Raw genomic sequence first — 24,386 nt, forward strand, 5'->3', positions numbered from 1 at the left:
GGCAGAAACCCACTCAGACCCACAAATCTCCAGGCATGCATGCCTCCACCTACATCCCTGCTAGACCCACTCTGGATAAGCGCCCTTCTAGAGCGAGGGACCCATGCAGAGGGGCGCAGGAGTGGGCAGATGCAGCTATGGGAGCTTTCCCCCTCTGCAACTTCCTTCCTTCGGGGAGAATGCCAAGCCCCCCCCCCCACTCCTCCCTCCCTCCTGCGCACTCCTCCCTTTCCCCCCTCCCTCCCGCGCGCACTCCTTCCTCCCTCCCTCCCTCCCGGGGCGCCTCCTTGACCGACAGCCGGGGAGGCAGGTGGGCGGAGCCAGAGGCGGCGGCCATTGGCCGCCTCCTCCTCCCGCCCCCGGCGCGCCGCCATTGGTGCGCCTTGGCGGCCCCGCCCCGCGCCGCGGCCAGTGGGCTAGGTTGCGCCGCTCCTGCCTCCCCCCCCCTCCTCCCTCCCGCCCGCCCGCCCGCCCGGCGCTCCCTGCAGGGACGAAGGAGGCGGCGGCGGCGGCGGCGGAGGAGACGCGGCGGGCCCTTTCCTCGCCCAGCGCCGGGGCCCGGCGGGGAGGGGGATGGCGGCGTCGCCTGGGGCCCCGCAGGACGGCCGGGGGCGGGCCGGCGTGCGCCAGAGGGGCGGGGGGGCCCGGCTGTGAGCGGCCTGCCGCGTGGGGTGAGTGACGGCACCGGGGGGGGGGAGGGGGAGGGAGGGAGCCTCCAGGCTCGGGAGCAGTCTACCTGCCGCCCTCCGGAGGCCGGGCCGGGCCACTGCAGCCCCTCCCGGCCGAGGGGGACCCTGGGAGGCGCCCGGCCAGGTGCTCTCCCGGGATCCCCGGACTCCAGCGACCATGAGCCCCTGCCCGCAGCGGCACATGGTCCCGGTGGTCCCTGGACAGCCGCCGCTTGGCCGCCCCTGCTGTGGACGCGCAGCTGGCAGGGGCTCATGGTCATTGTAGTCCTTGGTCCTCTGGGGAGTCGGTCTCTGGTCAGTGCTGCGGTAGAGGTGAAGCTGGCCGGGGCTCATGGTCATTGTAGTCCTTGGTCCTCTGGGGAGTCGGTCTCTGGTCGGTCCTGCGGTAGAGGTGAAGCTGGCAGGAGCCCATGGTCATTGTAGTCCTCGGTCCTGTGGGGAGCCACTGTTTGGTCACTCCTGCGGGAGATGTAAAGTTGGCAGGGGCTCGTGGTCGTTGTAGTCTGTGGTTTTCTAGAGAGCCCCTGCTTGGCCACCCCTGCAATGTAGAGCATTGTTGTTTGGTCGCTCCTGCTGCAGATGCACGGCTGGCAGGGGCTCATTGGACCTCTGGATTCGAGCCTGCTGCTCCAGGTGCAGTGCAGTCTTTTAAAGGGACAGGTGGTCTCTGAAGAGCAGGGATCTGGGGATCCCCTGGAATTCCGCCTCCTCTCCAGAGGGCAGAGATCAACTCCCCTGGAGAAAATGAAAGGGAAAGGGTGCGCTTGGGGGCTGTGCCCCCCACCGAGGTCTCTGTCCACCCCCAAATTTCCAGCCTCTCTTGGTGCCCCAGGACCAGCATCTGTAGGGTAGTGGGGGTTCAGGTTCCAAGGGGGAAGGCAGCCAGTTCTTTGGTGCTGGGCTAGCTGCCGTTGGAAACGGGGTGCTTTGCTTTGCTTTTGGCTGGATGGGGGTGCTTTAGTGAGGGGGCGTGGGGGACGTGGCTGCTAAGTGGGTGTTCTGTGGTGGGTAGAATGGCTTGGTGCATACAGAGTAGCCCGTGAAGGGTGGGAGGGAGGTTGACCAAGTTTGTTTACATATTTAGAACCTACATTAGTCCCCTTCCTCGAACTCAGAAGAAGACAAGGGTTATGAAAAATCTCAGTTTAGACTGCCAGGAAATAAAAACTAAATGAGTCACGGGCCGTCCTTCTCTTCCGCTGTTGGGGCCGTCACCAAAAAGTCCCCTCTTCCACCAGGTGAGCTTTGATTGGTGGAATGGTCAGGAGGGCAGGAGCATCTGGGAGCTGATGGTCGTTCAGGTGCTCTTGTCCCAAGCCAGGTAGAGTGCTGTCCTCCAACACAGCCCGTTGAAATCAATAAAGATCATGAACTCACTATCTTCTGGGGCAAACCACCTGCATCTAGCTGCTCCCTTCCTTGACTTGTAGGGATCTGTGGGGAGGGGAACCCCTAACAAGATGGCTGGGGTTTTCTTTTTGCGTTTCCCATTGGGACTCTTTCTTCTTGGGGAGACATTTTGATTCCAGATGGCTGACTGGAAGTCCTGGGGACGGGGGACATCACAGAGCCCCATAGTGACTATTTCCCCCCCTTCCCTTCTTTGTTAGGCTAATGAAGGCTACATCTGGTGTTAAAAGGAGCCCGTCTCTTAACAATAGGGGAAAGAGGGAGGGCCCCAAGTTATTGGCAGGCCCTGCAAGCCAGACTGTTGTCCTCTCTCCCTCCCTCCTCCCCATAGTCAAAAGTCCAGCCCCTCCCCATATGCAGGACCCCTATAGCCCGGCCAGCTTTACAGGGAAACCTATTGTGGAATGTGGCAAACAGGAAAGAAACTGACCTGTTTTTACAAAACAAACTCACTCTCTTGACTTCTGGGTGGGAGGTAAACTCCTATGACTTGGCCAAGGGCTGGCTTAGCCTAGTCCTAGGAATAAGTGTGTGAGAAGTTTAGGGATATTGTGAGATTGTGCATGTGTGTGTCTGTGCCCACCCAGCTAATATTTCTTTCCCGTGTCAGGAAAAAGAAGGGGGGGGGATCCGGGTTTTCGGGCCTTGCCAATGAGTAAAAGCAAACAAGGACCTGACATTGAAAACAAACAGAGAATTCTCGGCGTTTTAGATGTTGGCATCACATTTTTAAGGACTAAGATGGCTTGATGGGCAGACAACCCTATAGGGTAGAATCAGGTATGTATCTGCATTGGTCTGAAGCAGAGGAACCAGGCTTGAGTCCAGTGGCACCTTTAGGACCCCCAAAGTTTCATTTTGGGCATAAGCTTTCATGTGCATGAAGAACCAGGCACACCCAGGATTGAGCTTGGTTGGTCTTAAAGGTGCCCCTGGAATCAAAAACTTTGTTCTATAACTAAGGTGCCTTACATTTCATTAAAATATTTACAAAGGACTCTGCAGGGTCAAGCACCAGCTTGTACCGATACCGCCAGTTTCAAAGGTAAATTTCTTTTGTCTAGCTCGTCTTTGGAAATTGGAAGCTACCTTTCCAGCTTGCAAGCATTGCTTGTTATTATTTTTTTTAAAATTTGAACTCGTACACTCCAGAGCCAAAGACATGTGCGTGTTCCAATAAAATTAGAGATGCGCAGATGCTGCTTAATTGAGGTTGAAGGTGAGCCAGTTGAATCTGCTTCCTCTTCTTAAAAAAAAAAAACTTTTTAAAAGCTTTCAGAGAATTGGTAATTTTTTTCAAAGAACTTTTAAGCAAATGCAAATCTTGCGTGTTTCTGTGCTGTCCAGTCCCAAAGGATCATAATGCTACGGAAAATGGGAAGTGGGGAGCCGGCCACCTTTCATCTGCAAGTGGGCTTGGGGGATTATCTTGCAGCCCTACAACAGCTCAGTTCCCTTCCCCTTCTTTTCCCTCCTCCTTTGCCCTGTACTCTTGTCCTGATAAACTGCTTGCTTGCCTGGAGGTTCTTGGGGAGAGGGAGTGTGAGTCAGCAGAAGATCCTGGAAGCAGACACGGTCACTCCCAGTCCAGCAGGGTACAAACGGAAAAGAAAGGGCCACTGTGATTCCCAGGATGAGTGATTGCCCTCCGCAAGAGGGGCCATCCTTTGTCTCTCCAAAATCTGCAGTTTGGTAGAGCCACTTCTCCCCCCATCCCCACCCTCCTTTGGAGTCTCTGGCTTTGTTGCGGAAGAATCTTTGGACCAGGTCAGTTGGATCGGACAGAGAACTTTGGGGAGGAGAGGGGTGGGGGTGGGAAAGTGCCACCCCCTCCCCATTGCACTATTTTCAGAGAATCTGCTTTTCGCCATCTTGCTTCCATCTGTCAGCTCTTTGGGGGGGGGGTGAGTGGGGGTGCATGTATTCTTACGGCTCTGCTAGAAGTTGTATGCACACACAGTCTGATAACGTTGCCCCAGCTTTCCCCAGGGGCAGAGGTGTGACCAAATGCTCAGTTTTTGGCTAGCACCAGTTCTCTTAGGGTCCTGGTTTGGTAGATTGTTCAATGTTCTTTCTCCCCTCCACCTTCTCCTGTGGCTACTAGGGATGGTGTTTTTATGTGTGTGTTGGGCAGAATAATCAGGTAGGGGGTAAATTTGATGAGTTGGTTTTGTCCTGCTTGGGCCAGTTGTTTTGCAGTAATGAAATTAGCCAGAGAGCCCCATGTGCTACCCTTGATTATTAGTAAAGGTGTTCTGTGCTTGGGCCAACCTGTCAGAGACGGCATGGACTATTTCATCCAGGGATAGCTGGTGTTCGTCCAGGGATAGCTGGGATAGTGTTTTCGATCGGGGCTTCGTCTCCTTTCAGGGGAAATGATTTTGGTCTCAAGAGGAGTTGAATTCCAGCCGGTTTACATAATTAGCAACTTTATGTAATTCTGCCACTTCTGTTGGGTTGCATAATTCTGTTTTTGCTAATTGGGGGATGTGCTCGGGCCCTCCTACTCCAGGCCCAACCGCCGAAAATCTCATTCAGTATCCTCCGTGGCTTCTGAGGCTTCAGGAAGAATCATTGCTGGCCTTTTCATCTCCATAAAGGTAGAAGCACGGTGCTTTTAAAGGGGAGAGAAGAAGCGAAGATGCCTATTTTAGCTCCAAACACCGCCTTCTGTGCCTTTTTGTGCTGTGTCATTCGGGGATCAACACAGCCAACGCCGCAGCTAGCTTGCTTCACTGTATTCTGAGGACGGTAGCCGGGTCTTTGGACTTTGCCCCTCTTTGGCGGCACGATCAGTGTGGTCCTTTTAGAAGCAAGCAAACAGACAAACAAACTCACTCTATTAATTAGGCATCAAAATGGGTCAGTTCCTTCTCTGGTTTCCAAGATTTCACAGGACGCCGATCTTCCTGAATGGTGACCTATGTTTCTGGGGTCTGCAGGGGAGTGATAGGAAGAAGTAAGAAATCTTGCCGATTTATATAGATAGATAGATAGATAGATAGATAGACAGATAGACAGACAGACAGACAGACAGACAGACTTACCACCCACCCCTTCAGGAAACCTTTCCAGAGCCAACCTGGCTTAAGCAGTGCGGGGATTGTGAAAGCATGCCCAGAAAGCCCTGCTCTGTTCTCCAGCAGCACTTAGGGTGCAACCCTATTTGAATAAAATGTGTTTTTTCTTTTTCTTTTTTTCCCTGTACACAGGAGGACCTCTTCCCATTTCAGCTTGGCCCGTGCTATGCTGCGTTCTTGTTGTCCTCTTCCTTAGTGTTTGCAAATGAAAATGGAGGAAATATCTTTGTCTGGCCTGGATAACAGCAAGTTGGAGGTAAGTGGCCCCAGGAGCGTCCCTGTGTGCGTCGAGGTGGCAAAGCTGAGAGCACAGAACGTGTGATTTTGGACTGCTGCACTTACAACCAGTTATGTCAGATGCCTCCCCCCTTGACTGACTTAAGGGCTCCTTCAAGACATGCCAAAGGAAAGGATAAGAGATGAGAATTGATCATAGATTATTGCCAGATATGTAAGACGAGCAGTTAAATGTAGAAGCGAGCATCTGGTTGACTGTCCTGCTTTATACGGTCTAAAACTGAGCCTCGGATCCAATTCCGGTTTGTTCCTCTACCCCGCTGCTCTTCCTAGAATCACAGAGTCGGAAGGGACCTCCAGGGTCATCTAGTCCAACCCTGTGCAGAATGCAGGAAACCCACAGCTACCTGCCCACCCACGCTGACCCAAATGCCATGCCCAAATGGTGCCCCCTTAATGTCTCATCTTGTTTTTTTTTTGGGGGGGGTCTCCTTGCGTTTTAGGCTGTGGCTCACGATATCTATACCGACTTGGTTGAAGACGCCTGCTTGGGCTTGTGCTTTGAGGTGCATCGGGCGGTCAAATGCGGCTATTTCTTTCTGGACGAGACGGACCCTGACAGCATGAAGGACTTTGGTAAATCCGGGCCTGCTCTTGTCCCCAAGGGTGCTTTCCTTGTTTCCTTGTTTGAAACCTGGCATGGATGTAATGGGGTGCCACCTCTGGTTTGCTGGCTCTAATCCAGTTTCCAGGGTTAGGAACATGCCCATTCATGGCTGTAGCAGCCCAGCAGCCTTCTGTTTAGCAGTGACCTTGAAAGAGGTCTTTCCTCCTGGCTTGTTCCTTCATTCAGTTCCGGGTCTCTTCTTCTGTCGTATGTGTTCTCAACGGCCAATTGGGCTGTAGACCCCCATGTTTGGAAAGGACCTCCAATTATGAAGCCTGACAAGTGGAGTAAGAAAGCCATGTTTGAGTCCAGGGGCACCTTGAAGACTGACAAAGCTTAATTCCGGGTATCAGCTTTCGTGTGCACTCGTATTTCTTCCGATGATTGTGCACATTTTACCCGAAGTTGAATTTTTGGGTCTGAGAGGTGCCCTCTTCTCCCTGTGGCTGAAGGCTGCACGTAGAAGATTTGAAGCTTTCTCATGCTGAATGGCAGCTCCGTTTGCTTATCACATGGTGTGCGAAACGTAGCCCTAGAGTTCCTTGGAGGAACTGCCACCCAAATCCTTGCAGGCCTCCCATCCAAATGCTAGGCAGCGCCAACCTTGCTCAGCTTCCCAGATCTGACGGGATCAGGCCAGCCAGGTCAGGGCACGGCAGCTGTAGGTGGCCCTTGAGCAGCGAGTCTTGCTTTTGGACCCCACAACAGATCCATCCATCTCCCCCCCCCCAGTTGCTTATCCTGTGGCTCTCTGCTCTTCCCTGCCTGCAGAGATTGTGGATCAGCCGGGGCTGGATATCTTCGGCCAGGTCTACAACCAGTGGAAGAACAAGGAATGCGTTTGCCCCAACTGCAGCCGAAGCATTGCTGCCTCGCGCTTTGCCCCTCACCTGGAGAAGTGTCTCGGGATGGGCCGGAACAGCAGCCGCATTGCCAATCGCAGGTAAGCCCCGGGGGGGTTGGGTGTGGAATCGGACACGAGGCCTCGGAGTTGGGTGTTTGCGCGTCTAGGGCAGGGGTGAGCAGACAGTGGCTCTCTAGATGTCCCTGGACTCCCCTTCCCATGAGCCCCTGCCAGCACATCCCCGATTCTAATGGGGATTGTAGTCTATGGACCTCTAGAGAGCCACAGTCTGGCCCCCCCGGCCTAGGGGCTGTGATTCTGGAGAGCTGGGCTCAGCAGCGGAATGGGCGGCCTCAGGAGGTGGTGTGCTGGAATGGGCTATTGGAGTAAAATGCTCTCTGCTGTTGTTAAATCTTCCTCCGTGAGAGGCGGCCCAAAGAAACCGTGGAGCTAGCTCCTTTGCCCCTTCCCCTGGCTTCTCTCCCCTGCCTGCCCAACTTCCCTCCTGCCCACTTTGCTCACTGCAGGATAGCCAGCAGCAACAACATGAACAAGTCGGAGAGCGACCAGGAGGACAACGATGACCTCAACGACAACGACTGGTCCTACGGGTCGGAGAAGAAAGGTACGCCTCGGAGGGAGGGGCGTCGTTGGGGGAGGGGAGGGGGCAGCTGTGCAGCGAGGAGAAGCAGCCGTTCGGGCGGCAGACCTGGCCGGGAGCCGAAGCAGCGAAGGTGCCTTCCCTGCTAGAAATCAAAAAAGTAAAAATCTGAGGGGGAGCCTTGTGGGTGGGGCCAAAATCCAGGGAGTGAAGTCCAGCTAGAGCTGGGCTGGGTTGAGGGGAGGAACCCTGCCTTCTGAAATACGGACCCCACTTGAAACACTCTTTTTTTGGGGGGGGGGGGTGGATTTTGAAGGCCAAGGTGAAAATGCCGCCCTTGCCCCTTGCTTTTCTGGCTGGCAGGTCGGAAGCCAGAACAAAAGAACCGCACTGACTGGGGCCAGGGTTTTTCTAGTTGTTGCCGCTGGCCGCTGAGGCCCCATTGTGCCCGGAAGGCTCACAGGAAACATTTGCTCCGATCCGGGCCGGAGGAACCGGCTAGGGCTTTGCTATGCTTTGGCGGGGTGTTAAAACAGCCCTTTCTCTTCCTCCCCAGCCAAGAAGAGAAAATCCGATAAGGTAAATTTTACTGTTACTAAGTTGGGCGTGGGCATGCGGGGGGCAGAACGGAGAACTGCTTTTGCAGCCTTTGTGCGACCGAGTAGCTAGAGTCCAGGGAGCCCCTCCCTCGTACTCTTCTTGAGGACGACTTTACAATTTTTCTCTGAACGCCACGGTTTTTGCCTTGGCCGCTGAGCTCGGCTTGCAAAGACCTCGCAGGGAAGCGATTTGGGAAAGGATCAGGGCCCTTTGTGGTGACCTGCTAGGGGGTTTACTCTCGCTCGGGGGTGGGGAAGCTGCTTTGGTGGTGGTTGCAGGTCAGGGAAAGATTTCCCCCCTGGGGTCATCTTGATGCCCTGACTTGGGTCGCCCAGGCAAGCCTGATCCTGCCAAATCTCAGATACTAAATCAAACAAAAAACAGGGTACACAGTAAATAGAAAACACCAGGAAAAAGGGGAGCTGTGTCAGGCTCTAAACCTGCCGTAAATAATGCCTCAACGTATGCAAAACAGTCCTGTATAAAGCATCGTAAAAACAGTCATTGGTAATAGCCGTATAATATTGCAGTTTGTGTGCAATAATACAAGTGTAATAATAAAAGATTGCTCAGGCCAAAGTCCAACAGGTTAGGTACAACTGAAGTCCAAACAAGGATTCGATAGTTCCCCGTTTCGCTGGGTGGCTTTTACCGTGGACCAAACAGGAGTAATATAATATTACCAAGTTCCTCACGGGGATAAATAACAAATTGACTCTGAAGAATTCTGCAAAAAGTGAACTCATTTATTCAATTATTATAGTCTGCTCAATGATCCAGGGAAGGTCCTTCTGTTTTCTCCTGCATTGGCCCCCCCTGGCTCTCCAAGAGCACTTTTGTTTTGAAGTCCCACTACTCTCTTGCTTGGGGTGGGGTGGGGTGTGGAGGGCTGGGTGTGGCAGTCTGGGTGGCCTTGGGTCATTTGGATCCCCTCCTTCTGGGCCCAGCAAGAGCTGAGCCACCTTTTCAGGAGTGTGGCATTTTAAGTATCAAACAATGCTTTCGTTTTTCTTTCAGAATCCCAACTCGCCCCGAAGATCCAAGTCCATGAAACATAAAAATGGTGAGTATATTGTGGGGAAAAAGCTTTTCATCCACTACCTGTCTCTCCAGCTAGGATGACCATGTTTCCCAGGGATTAAACGCGTGCCTGCCCCCTCATGGCTGTAGCCACCCAGCAGCCGTCTGCATAGAAATGCTCTCCTTGAAACAGTTCTTTCCTGCCGGCTCATTCCTGCATTCAGGTCTGGGTCTCATCTTCTGTACCGTGTGCTTCCAGTGGCCAGTTAATTAATTAATTATATTATATTTATATATACCGCGCTTCCTGAAGGCTCAGGGCGGTTTACAGGAAACAGGAAAAGATGCAATTAACATATGGTAGCAACAGGCGATAACAGCAATAACATTACAACAACAGTAACCTTGGCATGATAACAATAATAACATTAAAGAGTGATGGAACTGCAAAAGAGCCTCAGCTCAACTCTTACTGGGATCCAGTGGGTGAGGCAGATTAGTAGCAGTCGTAGTGGGGGGGGGGGGCTTGGGGGCCAACTGGAAGCGATGGTTTGGGCCGACCTCAACCAAACGCCTGGTGGAAGAGCTCCCTTTTGCAGGCCCTGCGGAACTGTTTAGGTTCTGTCAGTTGGGCCGTAAGACGTCCGTGTTTGGAAGGAACAGCCAGTCATTAAAGCTGGCAAGGGAAATATGTAGAGAAAGCCACATTTGAGTCCAGGGGTACCTTTAAGACCAACAAAGTTTAATTCCGGGTATCAGCTTTCACGCGCCTGCACAGTTCTTCAGATGTCTGCGCACAAACGTTTCACACAGAATTGAAGTTTTTTTTTGGTCTAGAAGGTACCCCTGGACTCAAACTGTTGTTGTTGGTGGTTGGGTGGTCCTTGGCTCTCTCTTTTCTCAAGTGGTGGAACCCTCTGCCACCCAGCAGTTGGGAAGAGCAGGGGAAGGGGAGTGAATTGCACCAAGGCTCTAAGATGGGGGCAGGACAGGTCAGGGACCCCGCTGCCTGCTAATCACCGCATGGGAGACGGAAGGGGAGTGAGGCCTGGGTGGGTGGAAAGCCCCACTTGGATGCACCTTCCCCTGGCGCATATGTAGCTCCCCGGCCTTCCGCCCACTGTGTTCCTGCTGCTGTTGATCTTCCCTTTGGCGCTGGCGACGTTTCAAAGCCTTCAGTGCCACTGTGGGAGCGAGGAGTAATTTTAAAAATACACTGGGCACAATCCACGTATGTGTGTGTTTGTGCAGCGTTGGCGTTTTCCGGGTGCAGGATTTGGGGGCTGTCCTGCTGGCTGTTTGGTAGGCAAATGCTCATATGAGAACGTAGCGGGATCATCTTTGAAAGCAAATCCCCAGTGCAGGGTCCTGATTTGTGCATCTGGGTGTGAAGTTGGCAGTAGGGAGGAGGGCCATCTCTAGTGTTTCTGACCCCCATCTTCTTTGTCTCCCCCCGCGCACACCTTAGGGGAGCTGAGTGGGAACCTGGACCCGTTTAAGGTGAGTTGACTCAGGCTTGTGGCTCCAGGAGTTCTCTGAACATCTGGGCTTATTTTGGTAGCTGTTCATGTACAACCCGGGCCTTAGCAGAAATTCAATGGCCAGCACACATGTGCTTGTTTTCGTAGCCCCACATATACAACTGGGGTCTAAGCAGAATATCAAGGGCCCAGGCATTTATTTCTGTAGCTGAGTGTGTCCAACTGAGCTCTAAGCGGAATTTCAAGGGCCTGGGGTACATGGCCAGTCTGGATAGCATGCTGTGCTTGGAGAGGAAGGTTCAAAGGGTAATTGCTCTGTGTGTGTGCTTTCTACTCTGTAGTACAACAACTCTGCTGGAGTAAATTATGAAACCCTGGGTCCCGAGGAGCTCCGCACGTTGCTCACCACGGTGAGTTCTTTGTCCTGAGTTTTCTTCTGCTTGCTGCCGTGCTCTGCCGTCTCCTGCCACAATCAACCACTGTTATCTGCTTGTAACCAGAGGCCTTCCTCGGAAAACACTCCTGTGGTCTGGGCTGCCAGGGCTTCCTATTGCTCCCCTGCCTGCCCAACAGCCCACTCATCCACGCCCTCCTTCGGCCTCCTGCCCACTTGCCTTTCTCCTACCTGCAAATGGTGGCCTTTCTTCCCGGGAATTTCTGTAATAGCAGAGAGGACAGTGACATCTGGAGAGCCACAGTTATACTGTGTAATACATTGGAGCAGAAGAGATAAGTTATTGTAGCTTGATCTCTTTAGTTCTTTGGCTGATTTCATGCATCGCCCTGGCGTCTCCCACATTCAGCAGGTTGCTTGGGATTTCTTTATATTAAACGCCTTGTGATCTGTCTGTCACATATGGTTGCAAGAAGCCCGCCTGCTTCTGTCGTACCGTTACGTTCTTGGGACGTGGAGGTTTCCGCTCACTTTTATATTTCGTCATGCCGTCTGTGTCTCTTTTCTCCCCCGCTAGGAATGTGGGGTGATCTCTGAACATACCAAGAAGATGTGCACCCGGTGAGTGCTGAACCCTCTTTCTTGGATTCATGGATCTGTTTATCTGTTTGCCTCTTTGCTTTTTCCTCCACCCCCAATGTGGACCGAAAGCGGCTGGCTATACAAAAGAGAAAATGCAAGTGGAATCAGCAAGAGAAAGGCGGAAGGGGGATGAGCAGCCTTTGGGCTGGTCTTTCTGCCAACTCAAGACTGCAGCATGAAGGGCGAGAGCCTTTGGGCACAGGTGGCCACACTGTGACTCTCACAATGAGCCCCTGCCAGCACATGCTTCCATGGACTACAGAGACCATGAGTCCCTCCCAGCCCAGCTCTTTGCTTCTGCTTCTTAGCAACTGCCAAGTGTCTCTTGGGTTTGGGCGCTCTGCTAAGGGAATTAAGCGGTGTATAAGTATTTGAGCAATGCTGATGTAGCCTCGCCAGTCTCTTAATCCAGGCTAACCCTCAAACGTGGCACTGCTGCCAACCATGGTCAGTTGGTACAGATGTCGTGCCTGGTTACTACTTGCAAGGGGAAACAAGAACCATTCTGTAGCCTGTATAAATTCTGCAAATGGAACTTAACCGAGCCCTCAAGGCCTCTCCTGTTATAGCCTCCCGTGCTGCCATGGGCCATCGGACCTAGGGTGGCTCTGTTAGCAGCCCCCAGGGGACAGGCCTTCCCAGCGAAGCTATGTCAAGCTTCATTTAGATTGGTCTTTGGAGGGCAGCCATGTATTGTAATATTTTATATTTGTTATTATTGTAAGGCTCCTATCAGTGTCTGGCAGTGTTCTAGAGCAGGGGTAGTCAACCTGTGGTCCTCCAGATGTCCATGGATTATGATCCCCATGAGCCCCTGCCAGCATTTGCTGGACATCTGGAGGACCACAGGTTGACTACCCCTGTTCTAGAGCATTAAGGGGTTTAGCACAGGGGGTGGGGGGCCGGGGGGGGACAGGAAATGCGCCCATCCACTACACATCTTCTCCCTCTGATCTTCTTCTTTCTGTTCCTTTCCTCTAGGTCCCTGCGCTGCCCTCAGCACACAGATGAGCAGCGGAGGTCAGTCCGGGTCTACCTCCTGGGACCCTCTGCGTAAGTGTGATGGGATGGAGGCAGGGCAGATGTGAAGCGAGGGACCCCCCCCCCCCCCCAAAAAAAAATCCTATGCTTTAACTAAGGAGTCCCCAATGTTGGCCCTTGTGCCGTGGTGGCCTTTGAAAATATCTGTTTCTTTCTGGACAAATATTTGAAATAATCTATAAGAAATATTTAACGGTCGCCGGTAACAAGATATCAGAACAAGTTCATATACGTTACCGGCAAAAATTATGGATGTGCAAAGGTATAAACATTATTTAATAAGATCGACCTTAACGCCCTAGTTCAATAAAATTTCCCTGTAAATATAGAAATTCAACTGAATCTTCCTCTATGTATTTATCATAGATTGTTTCAAATATTTGTCCAGTAAGGAACGTGACAGATTGCTTGGTAGAATATTAATTTGAGTGTCCCTGTAAGAACGACTCCTTAATGCTTAATTTTATTTTGAAATCCATACATTATATGAACTGCGCTCTATTTATAATGGTCCCACTGAAGAAAACTCTGTTGAACACATTTTATAAGCAGTCTGCGTTCTGGCAGAAGTCAAGCTTAGAAAACAGAAGACCCCTTTGATTTGATAAACTCTATCAGCTTCTTGACCAGTGGCGCTCTCTGTTCGGTTGGCAGTCCTAGTTTGGCCCCTTTTTGCTTTAAAGCCACAGGGGGGGGGCACATGTCTGCGGTGCTTGTGGGTGGGCAGCCTCCTGCTTTAGGATGCTTAGGGCTGATCCTGCACTGAGCAGGGGGTTGGACTAGATGGCCTGTATGGCCCCTCCCAACTTTATGATTCTATGATCCTGCGTTGAGCAGGTGGTTGGACTAGATGGCCTGTATGGCCCCTTCCCACTCTAGGATTCTATGATTCTATGATTCCGTTCCGCTCACACAACCGCCCCTCTCCCCAGCTCACTTCCGGAGACGGAAGGCAGCGTGGAGAACGACAGTTTCGACATGGCTGAGAGCCAGGCCCTCATGAGCCGGCTGCAGTGGGACGCGTCCTCAGACATCTCCCCCTCCGACTCGGCCTCCTCGAAAGCAAGTGAGTAGGTGGGGGGAGCGTGCTGGCGGATCGGAGGTTAAGCGGGGATGCTGGGAGCCTTTCTCAGTGGCCTGGTCCTTAAAAACAACAAGCAAACCTATGATTGGATTAGATCAGCCTCTTTCCTCCCCCTCCTCCCCAGGTACAAACAACTCAGAGTCCCGAAAAACCAAAAAGAAGAAGCCTCACATGAGCCTGGTGGGGGGTGCTCCCGGAATGAGCTCCAACAAGAAGAAGCCGAAGCCAAAGCCGCTGGCCCCCCCGACCCCCAGCCTCTACGACGACATCAACTGAGTGACTCAGACTGGGGACAGCCGGGGGGAAGTGGGTGGGGGGGGGCACGCGCCAGGCTGCGCCCTTTGGACCCAGCGCCGAGGAAGGGAGCAAGAGGACGTCTTCTCTCGCACACGGCCTTTTTTAATGGACAAGAGAGAGGTGGCTGCGGGTCTCCCCTTCCCTGCTCACCGCTCCCCCTTCCGGCTCACCTCGCGCACAGCTTGCCTTTGTGTCCTTGGGATGCGGAACACAAGCGCTGGACTACCTGGGGGCACCCCCCTCTTCCAGGGCCGAAGGGGCGGGCGTGGCTTGAGGCGGGGCCTTGAAGATAGGCCACGCCCCTGTCAGCCAGGGCACGGCCACACACCCCTCCCTCCCTTCCTCACACGTCTATTTATTGTGGTGTCGGTGGACGTTCAATCATGGCTATATACGCGATGGCATCACGTCGCTTCGCGACCCTCAGGATGGCTGGCGGGGGCCGAGTGGTGGGTTTTCTTTGGGCTCCCCGCGCCCTTTTTCTTCTCGTCCTCAAGGTCCAGCACGCAACGGCGCTGTGGACAGGTGATAATGCGAGTAGCTCTCTTTGCACGCGTGTTGGGGAGCCAGCAAAGATACCGGCTTCCCAGCTTGCATGTCGAGGCCGGCCTACCTGCCGTCAACTTTGCCCCCTTCCGGAAAGCCAGTAGCAGGGGGCTACGCTGTGCATCTCTCCTATTCGAGTAGAGCCTTTGTACACAATGGAGCCCCCTCCCCAAGTCTTGCTGAGTGCCACGCCGCTCGGCTGTTCGGCATCTCCCAGGGTGGAGTTCACGGGGACCAGAGAGAACTGCTGGATTGTGGCCGGCTGCTAGTTCTTTCCTACTGGGGTGTACTTGAGTGGTCGGTTTGACTGTCAATCACTCAGTGAATCTAAGCAACTCCTGCTGGAGGGTGAACAGCCACAGTGAATGCAAGATGGCCTCCCATCCATCCTTCCTCCTTCCTGCACCTGCCTGCTTGCCTTCCCATGTCTCCCTGCTTCCCTCCCTCCCTGGATCTGCTTGCCTCCTTTTACCTGCTTCCCTCCCTCCCAGTTCCTACCTGCCTTCTATCTTTCCTTGCTGCGCCTGCCTGCCTTCCATCCTCCCTTCCAGTACCCCCTGCAGCCAGAAGGGAACAAATGTGCTCCATGGCCGCTCCCTCCCCAGCATTGGTCCTCGGCGTCTGTTGTTCAGGTGGTCTTAATGCTTAACGCTTTTTCGCCCGTTTCCCTGCTGGAGCCGTGGGTTGGGTCGAGGGGCTTGGAGAGTCCCAGCCAGAAAGGATGTGAAGGTGGGGGTGGAGCTGCCAAGAGCACAGCCTGGCCTAACTAAGCAAAACCTGTGCTTGGCCTTTGCAGTCCTGAGAACACGGCTCCGTGCCCAAGTAAGCCCCACCAGCCAATGTGACCTCCCCCCCCCCCTACAGAACTTGATTGTATTTAAGTGAATTATTTGGAGCCAGCTAACTTGAGGGAGGGGTTGGCGGTCAGGAAGGTGCTTTGCTTCACGCCCCAGGTTTCATTATCCAACCGGCTCCGACTGTATTTGTGTGCACAGCTGCAGGCTGTTGTGACTTTTCAGCTCTGCACAAGCGCAAAGGACTTGGGGGAATGGGGATCCTCGCCTGGCCCTGCCACATTCGCACCTCAGGTCTCTAGGAGTCAGCGGGAGGAAACCTGGCGGAGGGGTGGCGAACGAGGGCCTTTTGAGCCTGTCCTTTGGTACCCAGCGGGAAGGGTCTGGCTTTTTTTTTTTTTTTTTTTAAAGGATCGAAAAATATACACGCGAGGGCTCTGCCTCAGCACTTGTACTATGAACGGCAGGCCTGTTTCACTTGAAGAAAGAACGCAAGCCCATACGTTATCATGAGCGGACTGATTGTGAGAGGTTTTTAATTTTGTCGATGATGTATCAGACTGCACCCCTGTGATATATTTTTGAACACGTGCAGAAATCATTGAAGTCAGTAACGTACTGTGGTCTCTTGACTTTTTTATTATTATTATTATTATTTTCCAGTTTTGCATATGTAATCTCAGCCTGTACAGGTAGGTAGGTAAGTAGGTAGCTTGGGGGGGAGGGGGACCTGTCAATCTGTAATTTTATTTTTTTTTGTTCCCATCCATGGACTGTGGAATGCTCCTGTAAATAAACAACCTCTGCTTGGTAGCTGAGCTTCAGAGGGTTTTTCTCTCCCCCCCCCCCCCAATCAGACGACTTTTTGTTCTTCTCTGCTGCATTATTAGAAAGGGAGGTAAAGAGAGGACAGCGTTGTATCATAGGCTGGGGTGGATCGCTGCTCCATTGTGGACTTTCTCCAGGATGCAGTAAGCAGGGGCTGCCCAGATGTCCCTGGAGTACACTTCCCCGCAGGGCCCTGCCCGCATGCATCTGGACAGCCACCCGTTCGGTCACCCCTGCAGTCGAGACTGGTTTTCTGGAGAAATCTTGCCCAGGGGAGGAGGGCGAGGGGCAGGACTCTCCCTAAGCCGGTACCTTAATACCTGCACCAAGTTCCAGCTGGACTTTGCAGGAGCCGTTCCTTGGCAAGGCCCTCCCCCCTGAAGTTGTTCCCGAAAGCGGAGCGGCTCGGCCAACGTCCCGTACAACATCCACGTGTGCAAACTGTGCGGCCTGATTACGAGGAACCGAGAGGAGTCCCGTCTGCCGCTGACATCGTCCTACACAGCAAGCGGGGCGCTGCACAAAGGGTCCCGGTGGTTAGCGATGTTCTCAGGAACTCTCTGGGAAAGCAGCAGCGCATATGCTCTTCGGAGGGCGGCAGGAGAGGCAGTGCGAGGGAGCCATGAGCAAAGAGAGTGGCTGGGCACCTTCACAGAATGTGGCCGAAGGCCGGGCCGGGGATGGGGAGACGATCTTGGCTCAAGCAGCATTAGCACAGCTCAGATGTCAGTCGTGACCTGATGGTGACAGTGCGGGCCGTGCTGGGGCGATTCCTTCTCCGTTTCCAAAGCGGCAGCAAAAGAAGAGGAAGCCATGAGGCCAGAGGCCCTTTCCTCAAGCGGGAAGTGCAGCAAACACACAGGTGAGTGGCAAAAGCTGGCCCGCGCCAGAATTGGGCCCTCAGACCCACTTCTGAAGACTAAGCAAGTTCCAGGTGGTTATAATGATGGAGGGGAGAACCCACGGTGATACAACCCCCCTCCTGTCCCCGGAGCAGAGACAGCATCTCTAAGCACCGCTCTGGGTACCTGGGGAGCGTTTAATACTTGGAGAAGGTGGCGGGAAGCCAAAACACAAGTCAAAGGAGCCTGCTTTAACCTCTGTCCCATTTGGCGGGCCTGCCCACGTCAGTCTTCAAAAATACCCAAGCAGGGTGGCTTTGAAAAGATTACTGCACTTCCATGTTTTTTAAAAATTTTAAAGTCCAAGGGGCTCCTTCCTCCCCCCCTATTGTCTTCCATTAATGCTGAATTCTGGAGAAGAGCCCCCCTCCCCAATTACTTGCAGGGCAAACAAGCGAAAAGTATGGGGGGGGGGGAAGAGTCGGAGTCTAAGAGCCGGCCGAGGCCTTTCTGCCTGCTGCTCACCGTCCGTACATTCCGAAAACGAGGAAGCTGAAAAAGACAGTCACCCCTACGAGGGAGATGGTGGCCGGGGCCGTGAACAGCTGGCGGTAGTTGAGGCGGAAATACCAGATGACGGCCAGCATCACCACGAAGACGGGGATCATCAGGTTGCTCATGTTCACGGCCACCCCTCCGGCCTCCGAGGGGGTCACCGCCGTGTCCGGGAGGGCGGAGACGGTGGCCTGGGAGAGGTGGCAGTGGATGACGCAGTTGTCCAGGATGTTGAGCGAGCGGAGAGTCCGAGCCTGGTCCTGGAGCAGCTGGCCCTGGTAGATGAACTTCATCTGGCTTTCCTGGCCTGGGAAGTATTTGCTTCAGAAAGGGAGGGAAAAAGAGGTCATTACCCAGAGCTGAGTGCTGACCGGAGGCTTCCCGGTGAGCAAAAACACGGCTAATTGCAATGCGCCGTGCCAGAGACCTGTCATCAGTGGCTGCCACGGGCAATGCGGGCTGGGGAGAAACCAGGAGAGTGCCACGGCAAATACCACCATGGAGGCTGCCCCATTCATTTATTCCTTTTACGCCCTATCTTTGAACCAAATAGGGACCCAGAGTGGTCTGGGTAGGCAGGTGAGGCCACGAGGGTGTGGCTAGCCCCTGGTCACCCTGCAGGCTGCCATGGGAGAGTGGAGATCTGAACCCGGATCTCCCAGATTCAAGTCCCCTCGATCAGCATAGCTTTGATAGACTTGCCCTCCATGAATCTATGTAATCCCCTTTTAAATCTGTTTGTTCTTGTGGCCATCCCTACACCCTCTGGCAGTGAATTCCACATTTGAATCACTCTCCGTGTAAAGTGGCGTTTCCTTTTGTCCATTCTGAACCTACTGCCCGTCAGATTCACTGGATGAACCTGCTGCCCTGATCCAATAGGCTGCGTGGGCCAGGCGGGGCAGCTGAGACGGGGTAGTGGCTAAAAAGTTACCACCTGTGGCCCAGGAGCCCCCCGATTTCGTTATCACAGACCCATGTGCCCGCCTGCCACAAGACTTAACCTGGAATCCTGTGCAAGAAGAGATGCCCAGCAGCAGCACCTTAGAGATTTTGTGGGGATAAGCTCCTAGCGTCAGAGCTCTCTTCCTCCAGCACCAGCTTCTGTGGCTGCCCTCGATTCTCTTTGTCGGGGCAAGGAGCAGCTAGGGGGTGGCTCTTTGGGGAACAGGTGCGCATGGCCGCTGCCCATGCCTTCAGAACTCCCAACACTCACCTCTTAAGGAGGCCGACGGTGTCCTCTGGCCTCACCATGGCCACCTCCTCCGTATCGTTGAGGAATTTGAGGCGCACTTTGATAAACCCTGAATCCGATTCGTGCTCCTCTGGGACGGGGACTGTTTGGGGAGGCCCCTGGTGCTCGGGGGGGCCAGCCACGCTAGCAAAGGTCCTTTGAGGAAGGCCTTGAATGTCCAGCAGGCGGTCCAGGGCTGCATCTGTGCCCCCGCTGCTGTCCCCTGGCTCAGCGGCAGGGCCCGAGTCGGGGGCAGGGCCCTCTTCCGCCTTCTCTTCGGCGCTTTCCGCGGCCCCCTGCGGCTCAGAGTGTTCCGATACCACGGAACTGCCCACGTAGTGGTCGATGGGGCTCAGGTGGAGCACCGACGAGTCTCCTGCGGCCACCACGGCTCCCAGGAGAGGGTTGCCGCCGTCGGCGACGTAGGTGGAAAGCCACGAGAGAACCAGGGCCGTGATGAGGACGATCAAGCCTGCTGCCACGGTCACTTCATCCCCCACACCTTCGATGATGGTCATCTCCGGGGGCTCCATGGCTGGGCTTTGGGCAGAGAAGGCAAAAGACAAGGAGGGAACCTTGCTTCCGGGACCGGGAGGCTGTCAGACGGCATCCGAAGAAGAGGGGGGCTCCGTGAATCTCTCCACCTAAATCAGGACCGGGGGGGGGGAGCCGTATGAGTGAGGGGCAGCACCAGACAGACCTGTTATGTCCCCTTTGCCTGTCCCCCCTCCCTTAAAGGTGGGATCTGAGGACAAGGGGGCTGAGGGATGACCCTGAGACCCTCGCACACTCTAACCCAGCCTCTTTGGACAATGAACAGGATAACAATCAAAGAAATGACAAGTCAAACAGCTGCCTCCGGGTAAGAGAAATCTCCACTGACAGACCCCTGTTTTTCTTCAAGGATGCGGGTGGGTGAACTCCCACAGGCATGCGATGCGTCTGTTGGGGGCTCAGGACTGCCAGCAGCCTTATGCTCCAACTGGAGCCACCTCTTTAAAAAACTGTGACCCGCCAAGTGTGTTTCTACTCATGCTCAAGGAATTAGAGAATCCTAGAGTGGGAAGGGACCCTGCAGGCCATCTAGTCCAACCCCCTGTGCAATGCAGGGTCAGCTTCAAGCACCCAGGATAACATCCTCCTCATTTGCAGGCAGCCTAATAATACTGCCGGCATGTCTTTTGAATGTTAGTCAATGTATGTGTCATGGTTGCTGCTTCTTTTTTAACGAACGCCGCCCCCTGTACTATTGACCTGAAGCCTAATATAATTTGGTTAGCTTCTCAGCACCCATGGCCGTCACCTTCTTGAGGCTGCTCCTGTTCTTCCTGGCCCTCCTATACCTCCAAAAGCAGACCACTGTAGAGAGGGTCTAAGCCAGCCTTTCTCAACTATTTTACCACGAAGAAACCCCTGAAACATTTTTCAGGCTTCAAGAAACCCCGGAAGCGTTGTGATCACGCAGAATATGGTTGGGAAGCAAAGCCGTGTACATGCCTACCAGGGGCCCCTCCCCACCCCCTCGAGGCCCATCATGGGCCATTTTTTGGGAGGGGTGGGTAGGTTGTGCTGGCAGGGGCTCATGGGAATTGTAGTCCACAGACATCTGGAGAGCCACAGTTCGGCCACCTCTGCCATACACAGTCATAAATGTTTACCACATTTTAAAAAAAATATATATATATATACTAAATTAATTAACTCCCACCCATAGGGGAAACCCTTCCAGGGCCATCAAGAGAAAGCTTGTTCTAAGTAGATTAAACTTTCCCAACCATTCCTGCTTCCTGGGAACACAGCCAGTGGCAAAAGGTACAACCTGTCCCCTGTCCCACTAGAAGGCCAAGCAATGGCTCAAGGCCTTGTCTTAAAAATCATTAGCAAGGGGGGAGGATCCAGTAAACAGAGTCAGGCTGCGCTTTTTCTCCATGCTGCTCCCAACAGGATCAGCCTTCCAAAAGGTAGCAACAGGCTGCTAGAAGCTGGGACGAAACCTCCCTTTCCTGGACCGGAACTCAGCTCTGTTTGCAGTTGAGTCCTTGTCCCTCCATCTGCTGGGAGTATGCAGGCCGCCTGTCTCCCCTTCCCTGGTCTTTCTAGTCTGCTTCCTCGTCTCAATCCTCATGCCAGCTTTGCAGCCAGAGGCCTAGGAAAAGGCTGTGGTTGCCGGGTGCTCCAGCTGCATCCTCCTCCTTGAAATGCTGCTCGTCCTGCTGGGCTTCCACAACTCCAGCCACAAGCAGGCAAAGATAATCAGTCCCTTTCAATGCTTCTTCCTGTTTCGACTCCTGCAAATTCTTCCCCGTGCGCCCTCTCCAAACAATAGTATTATGAACTGCAGAGCTGAAGCACTGCTTGAACGCAGAGTTCAAAGACGCACACGTCACACCTTTGGAATTTCCTTCTCGGGTTTACTTGCTAAAGCTGCCATCTGAGATTCTGTCATCTATGCAAATCCCAGAGGGCAGGGTAATTTTCCTATTTTCTTGAATTCGTATCTAAAAGGTGCCTAACAGCAGTTAGGGCATGAGGGACTCGTTCAAGTCCACCTCTGCTTGTCTTTCCTCAGTTCTGTCTGTCCCCTTTGCAGCTGCTTCAGTGCATTCTTAGAGTCGCAGAGGATCAATTTTTGCAGAAGCTCAAAATGGTTTCTTGGCACTGGGCACAGCAAAAAGTAAAGTCCCAGATATGCTGAGCTGGAAGTAAGCCCCACTGAAAAACATGGCACCTGCATCTGAGTAAACACACCTAGGCTTATCGTGTTAGGATGTAAATCTCGGATGAAACCCTTGCTCGTTCGCTTTCTATGTTTTCTCCCCTTTTTCGGATTATCCCATTGGGGCAATTATTATGGCAAACCACCTCCGTTTGTCTCTTGCCTTGAAAACTCTATAGGGTGGCTGCAACTTGGCGGGTTCGGGTTCTGCCCAGTAAAATCACCAGCAACAGCTGTGCAAGTGCAGTGATCCTAAGCAGCCCCCTGCAGATGGAAGAAAAGCTGCTCAGGGTGGATGAAAGAGGGAGCGTCAGGAAGACACAGATTGGGTTGCCAACCTCTGGGTAGTTCTCCCAGAATACAGTGGATGGGCAGGCTACGGAGATCAGTTCCCCGGGAGAAAATGGCTGATCTGGAGGGTGATCTTGAAGGCATCGTTGAACACCTTCCTCTCCCAAAGCCATCCACAAACTCACCCCAAAATCTCCAGGAATCTCCCAACCCAGAGTTGACAACATTAAAGGGCAAAACAGAAGGGCCTTGCAATTTAGCACCCACCTTTCTCACAGGGACTCAATGCACATTACTCATAGTGAGCCTGTCAAACTGTCAAGATAAGACATCCCATAACCCAAACATTATGATTTTAGAAATGGGGAACCCCCAGAAAGCACCAAAACACAGCAAAAGTACTCACAGCAAAAGTATTCACAAAAGTACAACAATGTAAATTTGTGTACAGTAGTGCAATAAGTGTAACACAAAAAAAACAGATTTTTCCCTGAGCTATTTCTCTATTGCACTTGTATTCTTGCACACAGATTTACAATCCTGCACGGCTCTTTATGCTGACCACTTTGCACTCGGGGGAGGCATCGCCGACTGCAGTCTAGAGCCAGGGCTGCACAGCCCCCTCCCCCCCCCCGGGTTGTTCTCCATCTGTCTTCTGCGCCCCCCCCCGGGTTTCCTTGGGCCTCGTTGCAGCCCCCCCCCTGGAGACTCGAGGGGCTGAGCCTGGGGAGGGGGGGTCCAGGGCGCCCCTCATTCCAAAGGAGCCACTTTCTCCAGGGGAACGGACCTCTTGCTGGCAGGCCAGCAGGGATTCCGGGAGACCTCCAGCCCCTGCCGGGAGACCTCCAGCCCGCACCGGGAGACTGGCAGGTCCAGTGGGGCCAAGGGCCCGGGGGCCAAGGAGCCACCCCGCAGGGGGCGGGGGGCTCCAGGGGGGGGGCTCTGTGCGGGGGGGGCCGCTGTCACTCACTCACCCGGCCGGCCGTTCCTTCCTCCCTCTCTCTCCCTTCCCTTCCTGGCGACGCGGAGAGCACCGCGTCGCTGACGTCACTGGCGCCCGCCGCTGACGTCACTTAGAGGCGCGGAGGCGGGGAGGGAGCCCGGTTGCCAAGGCAGCGGTGGGCGATGACGTCGAAAGCCCGCGACGAGGGGGGCTTCCCGAGCGTCCTTCTGGCTCGCGGGGGAGAGGAGGGGGGAGGCGATGGACACCGGTCTAGGGGCGACAGGAGATTACAATAACCATGATCCCCTGCAAGTGCTGGCAAGGGCTCATGGGAATTGTAGTCCGTGGGTATTGGGAAGAGCTACAGTCTGGCCACACCTGGTCTAGGGGCGACAGGGGCCAAACTGGCTCTCCAGCTGTGCAGGGATTACAATAACCATGATCCCCTGCAAGTGCTGGCAAGGGCTCATGGGAATTGTAGCCCATGGGTATTGGGAAGAGCTACAGTCTGGCCACCCCTGGTCTAGGGGCGACAGGGGCCAAACTGTGGCTCTCCAGCTGTGCAGGGATTATAGTTCCCATGATCCCTTGGATCCCAGGGCTCATGGGAATTGCATTCCATGGATATTATGTGGCTAAGAGAGCAATTGCTTCCCTGCTGCATTCACAAGGTATGCTGTTATGTGCTGAGTTTTGAAATCCTGGGAAAGCTGCAGCAATTAAGAGCTACTTGAAAGACACAGGAAGTTCTCGAAGCAAAACCTGAGAATTAGGCAACAAATTCAGGGTTGCGGCTGAAAAGGTTCTTGTTATGAATGGAACCTCAGGCTACTGCTTGCAGGCATTCTCCTGATTACACTGACCTTGATGCAGCACAGAGCTCTAAGTGGCTTTAGTTGATGACCGCCGCCCAAATGGAGACCAAGACCAATTTCATGATTTTTTGTTGTTCCTTTAGGAGAGCCAGCTTGGTGTAGTGGTTAAGAATGGCAGCTTCTAATGTGGTGAGCCAGGCTTGATTCCCCATTCCTCCACATGCAGCCAGCTGGGTGACCTTGGGCTAGTCACAGTTCTGTTAGAGCTGTTCTTGCAGAGCAGTTCTGTCAGAGCTCTCAGCCCCACCCCTTGGAGATTTTGGAAACAGGCTCTCCATCAGGCGTTCTTCTCAGCCCGCCCCATTTCTGAATCAGCAAGGTGAATTGGTAAAGAGAAGAGTCGGTTTTTGTATGCTGCCTTTCTCTATCATAAGGAGTCTCAAAACAGCTTACAGTCACCTTGTCTTCCTCTTGCCTGTGAGTGAGGTGAGGCTGAGAGAGCCCTGATATTACTGCTCAGTCAGAACAGCTCTATCAGGGCTGTGACTGGCCCAAAGTCACCCAGCTGCCTGCATGTGGAGGAGGGGTGAGGAATGGAACCCAACTCACCAGAATAGAAGCAGCTGCTCTTATCCACTACAGGATAAGATAGGGAATTCTGTATTCTGTATTGCAGAAACTGTCTCTGCACCACTTAATGTATCAGGCTGAAAAACCTGTGCTTTGTTTGAGCTC

The 24,386-nt window shown here is 53.6% G+C and overlaps 2 protein-coding genes across 3 annotated transcripts; one reads left to right on the forward strand and one right to left on the reverse strand.

The window, feature by feature from the left end:
* Window positions 1–445: 445 nt before the first annotated feature.
* On the forward strand, window positions 446–16,240 carry ATXN7L3 (ataxin 7 like 3). 2 transcript variants are annotated; one of them, XM_077312954.1, is made up of 13 exons: window positions 446–671; window positions 5,312–5,435; window positions 5,920–6,052; window positions 6,855–7,026; window positions 7,455–7,552; window positions 8,085–8,107; window positions 9,146–9,191; window positions 10,617–10,648; window positions 10,971–11,039; window positions 11,601–11,644; window positions 12,647–12,718; window positions 13,639–13,772; window positions 13,915–16,240. In XM_077312954.1, the coding sequence occupies exons 2-13, from the start codon at window positions 5,385–5,387 to the stop codon at window positions 14,064–14,066; spliced, it is 1,026 nt and encodes a 341-aa protein (XP_077169069.1). In that variant the 5' UTR covers window positions 446–671; window positions 5,312–5,384; the 3' UTR covers window positions 14,067–16,240. The 2 variants fall into 2 exon arrangements, with proteins under 2 accessions (XP_077169069.1, XP_077169070.1); XM_077312955.1 differs by lacking the exon at window positions 446–671 and adding an exon at window positions 3,589–3,866.
* Window positions 16,051–23,020, reverse strand: TMUB2 (transmembrane and ubiquitin like domain containing 2). Its single transcript, XM_077312956.1, has 3 exons — window positions 22,868–23,020; window positions 18,869–19,530; window positions 16,051–17,973 (listed from the first exon to the last, which is right to left on the reverse strand). The coding sequence occupies exons 2-3, from the start codon at window positions 19,417–19,419 to the stop codon at window positions 17,619–17,621; spliced, it is 906 nt and encodes a 301-aa protein (XP_077169071.1). The 5' UTR covers window positions 19,420–19,530; window positions 22,868–23,020; the 3' UTR covers window positions 16,051–17,618.
* Window positions 23,021–24,386: the final 1,366 nt, after the last annotated feature.

The sequence above is a fragment of the Paroedura picta genome, chromosome 16 (genome assembly GCF_049243985.1).
Source record: "Paroedura picta isolate Pp20150507F chromosome 16, Ppicta_v3.0, whole genome shotgun sequence".
Lineage (NCBI taxonomy): Eukaryota > Metazoa > Chordata > Lepidosauria > Squamata > Gekkonidae > Paroedura > Paroedura picta.

What these genes read in the sequence shown, in the direction of transcription:
- ATXN7L3 (XM_077312954.1), top strand. Translation starts at nt 5,385, where the DNA reads ATGAAAATGGAGGAAATATCTTTGTCTGGCCTGGATAACAGCAAGTTG. An exon ending in TGGATAACAGCAAGTTGGAG is followed by an intron (nt 5,436 to 5,919) that starts GTAAGTGGCCCC and finishes CTTGCGTTTTAG; the next exon opens with GCTGTGGCTCACGATATCTA. An exon ending in GTCCATGAAACATAAAAATG is followed by an intron (nt 9,192 to 10,616) that starts GTGAGTATATTG and finishes CGCACACCTTAG; the next exon opens with GGGAGCTGAGTGGGAACCTG.
- TMUB2 (XM_077312956.1), bottom strand. Translation starts at nt 19,419, where the DNA reads ATGGAGCCCCCGGAGATGACCATCATCGAAGGTGTGGGGGATGAAGTG. An exon ending in ACCGTCGGCCTCCTTAAGAG is followed by an intron (nt 17,974 to 18,868) that starts GTGAGTGTTGGG and finishes CCCTTTCTGAAG; the next exon opens with CAAATACTTCCCAGGCCAGG.